Source organism: Alosa sapidissima, chromosome 16 (genome assembly GCF_018492685.1).
Source record: "Alosa sapidissima isolate fAloSap1 chromosome 16, fAloSap1.pri, whole genome shotgun sequence".
Lineage (NCBI taxonomy): Eukaryota > Metazoa > Chordata > Actinopteri > Clupeiformes > Clupeidae > Alosa > Alosa sapidissima.
Window position 1 is genome coordinate 31,650,627 of NC_055972.1, and position 2,500 is coordinate 31,653,126.

The 2,500-nt window shown below is 43.8% G+C and overlaps 1 protein-coding gene and 1 pseudogene across 2 annotated transcripts in view; one reads left to right on the forward strand and one right to left on the reverse strand.

Moving 5' to 3' along the window:
* Positions 1 to 2,500, forward strand: part of LOC121685018 — a 9,314-nt gene that overhangs the window by 1,440 nt on the left and 5,374 nt on the right. For both annotated transcript variants that reach the window (XM_042065256.1, XM_042065257.1), the window contains exons 2-3: positions 1 to 598; positions 864 to 984. The exon at positions 1 to 598 is cut by the window's left edge. In XM_042065256.1, coding sequence (XP_041921190.1) covers positions 168 to 598; positions 864 to 984 — 552 coding nt within the window. In that variant the 5' untranslated portion in view covers positions 1 to 167. The remainder of the gene's footprint in view (positions 599 to 863; positions 985 to 2,500) is intronic.
* LOC121686458 overlaps positions 2,499 to 2,500 on the reverse strand; it is a 114-nt pseudogene continuing 112 nt past the window's right edge.

The following is a 2,500-nucleotide window of genomic DNA, read 5'->3' on the forward strand; positions in this document are numbered from 1 at the left end:
GAGAGCCATGATTCAGGTAAACTGCTGCTGCTCTCCACGACCACGACCGGTCCGGCGCCAACTTCGTCAAGAAGTACGAGTCCAGGTGGGGCTACACCCTCTTTGGTCGTTGCCTCGGAGCCGACACGCCAGAGACCAGCGCAGCCCAGAAGACCAAGTTTGGCTGGATGAGGTACCCCCAAGCAGCGCAGGTGACCGAGGAGAGCCGTCTTCTGTACCTCCTGATTAAGATGCTGCAGCACCATCCCACCTGCAGCAAATTCCACTTGTCTCCCAGCAAGCTGACCTCATCCATCAAAGGCCAGTACAAGAGGATTGCCGACAGAGTGAGGGACGACCCGGTCGTGGGCAGCCTCGCCATCCCGCTGCCCAACATAAACGTCAAGTCCATCAGCAACTTTTTCAGGAGGGAGGAGAAGATGGCCAACTTCAGGGCAACGGTCAGGCCAAGAGTGAAGACTCATCGGAATGTTCTGTCAGGCCAACCAATGCCTGATGCCCCTGCTCTGCCGTCGTCACTGCCACCACCAGATAGACCTCAGGTGCAGTACCAGGAGCCTCACCATGTCGCTGGCAAAAGGCGTGGGGAAAAGCGGAGGTAAGCTCTTCGCTCACTTTATCCATTTATTTTTTTGTGTAGAGTAAAATGTTAATGCACACCCATACTTATAAGGTTCTCACCACTAAAGAGTCTCATTTATTATAAAAGATTTTATCAGATTTGTATTGCTATTAAGTTTTTTATATATATATTTTCCCAATGAGCACACAGCACACTGGGAGCTGTACTGTATGACACTGTATTATTGTATATGATACTCACAGTATTGTGCTTGTGTGTTTTTTTTCTTTTATATTTACAGGTTGGACTTTGAAGACCCACAGCCAGACTGTCAACCAGGGCCTTCAAACCGCTGTATCCAGCCCAAGCCTGCCACTGCATCCTACGTGCCATCTGCCGTGGCAAAAGCACCTGTCCTCCTGGTGCTGCCAACCCAACCACAGGCTCCATCAGTGAGGTTGCTGCCATCTGCCAACCCAGTCTTCCTCCCTGTCCTCCCACAGTGAAACCTGTTATGCCCAACAAGTCCAATAAGCCATGTGGGGCTTGCAAGGTGCCGCAGTGTGGGGGGCAGCGGAAGAAATACACCCCTTCCAAAGACAAGGTGGCTGGAAGCAGCCAGAAAATCTTCACCTTTTGTCCCTCCACCAATATGTCCACCACACCTGGCTTCGAAGGTGTAACATACACCAGCTATGAACACTTTAAAACTGTGGTGGATGGGGAACTGGAGAAGAGGAGAACCACCCTCTAAACCTGTTGTGGGTTGCAATGACTGTCACACACACTGACACACACACACACACACTGACAGACACATACACGCTGACACACACACACACATACTGACAGACACATACACGCTGACACACACACACACACACACTGAGACACACACTGAGACACACACACACAATGATGTAAATAATGTGAAATTGTTTAAAAACGTTTTAAATGTTTATAATGTATATTTATTTAACTTATTTGTGTGTTGTTTTTTACATACATGTTTTAGTGTAATTCATGTGTTTCATACAAAATGTTCATTCATGTTTCATTCATACATATCTGTTACTACCTGAAATTACCTTTTGCATCAAGCATTTGGGATTCGTCACGTCATGTTTGATTTCACGTTTCATTCCTGTGGTGTCAATAAAATTCATTTATTGCATTTGAAAATGGCTCTGCTTGTTACCTGGTGTTAACATAATAATTCAATTTTTAAGTGTTTCATACTCGCTGTATATAAAAGGGTAATTTTTCATTCATGTGTTGCGATAGCTTAATCAAAGAATACTTACCAGTTATAAACTGCTTTACATACTAAAAAAATCCACTTGGATAACTTTTATAACATGTACCTATGTTGGAGTGCAATGCTTACCTTAAATTAAAACTTTACCTGAAATTAAGGGTCCAAAAAGATAAATAAGAATACTTACCTGTATTATACTTCCCTGAAACTAACTGGAGTGCAATGCTTACCTGAAATTAAAAGTTTACCTGAAATCAAGGGTCCAAAAAGATGAATAAGAATACTTACCCGTATTATACTTCCCTGAAACTAACTGGGGTGCGATACTTACCTGAAATTAAAAGTTTACCTGAAATCAAGGGTCCAAAAAGATGAAGAATACTTACTTGTATTATACTTCCCTGAAACTAACTGCATTTCAGCAAAGGGGTTTGCACCTTTAAACTACAATTATTCACTCAAGCAGTTTAAGGATAATTATACAATAAAAATTATACATCTTTCACAGAGATTTCAATCTATGAGTTTCAAATAGCTGAACTGGGGCTCCAACCTGTGATCTTATGAATGGGAAACAAGTGCTTTACCCACTCGTCCACCGCATCTTGCAGTACCAGGATCGTCCAGCAGGTGGCCCAGGATCGTGCTCATCCCAGGATCGAGGATAGGGACTTGGGGGG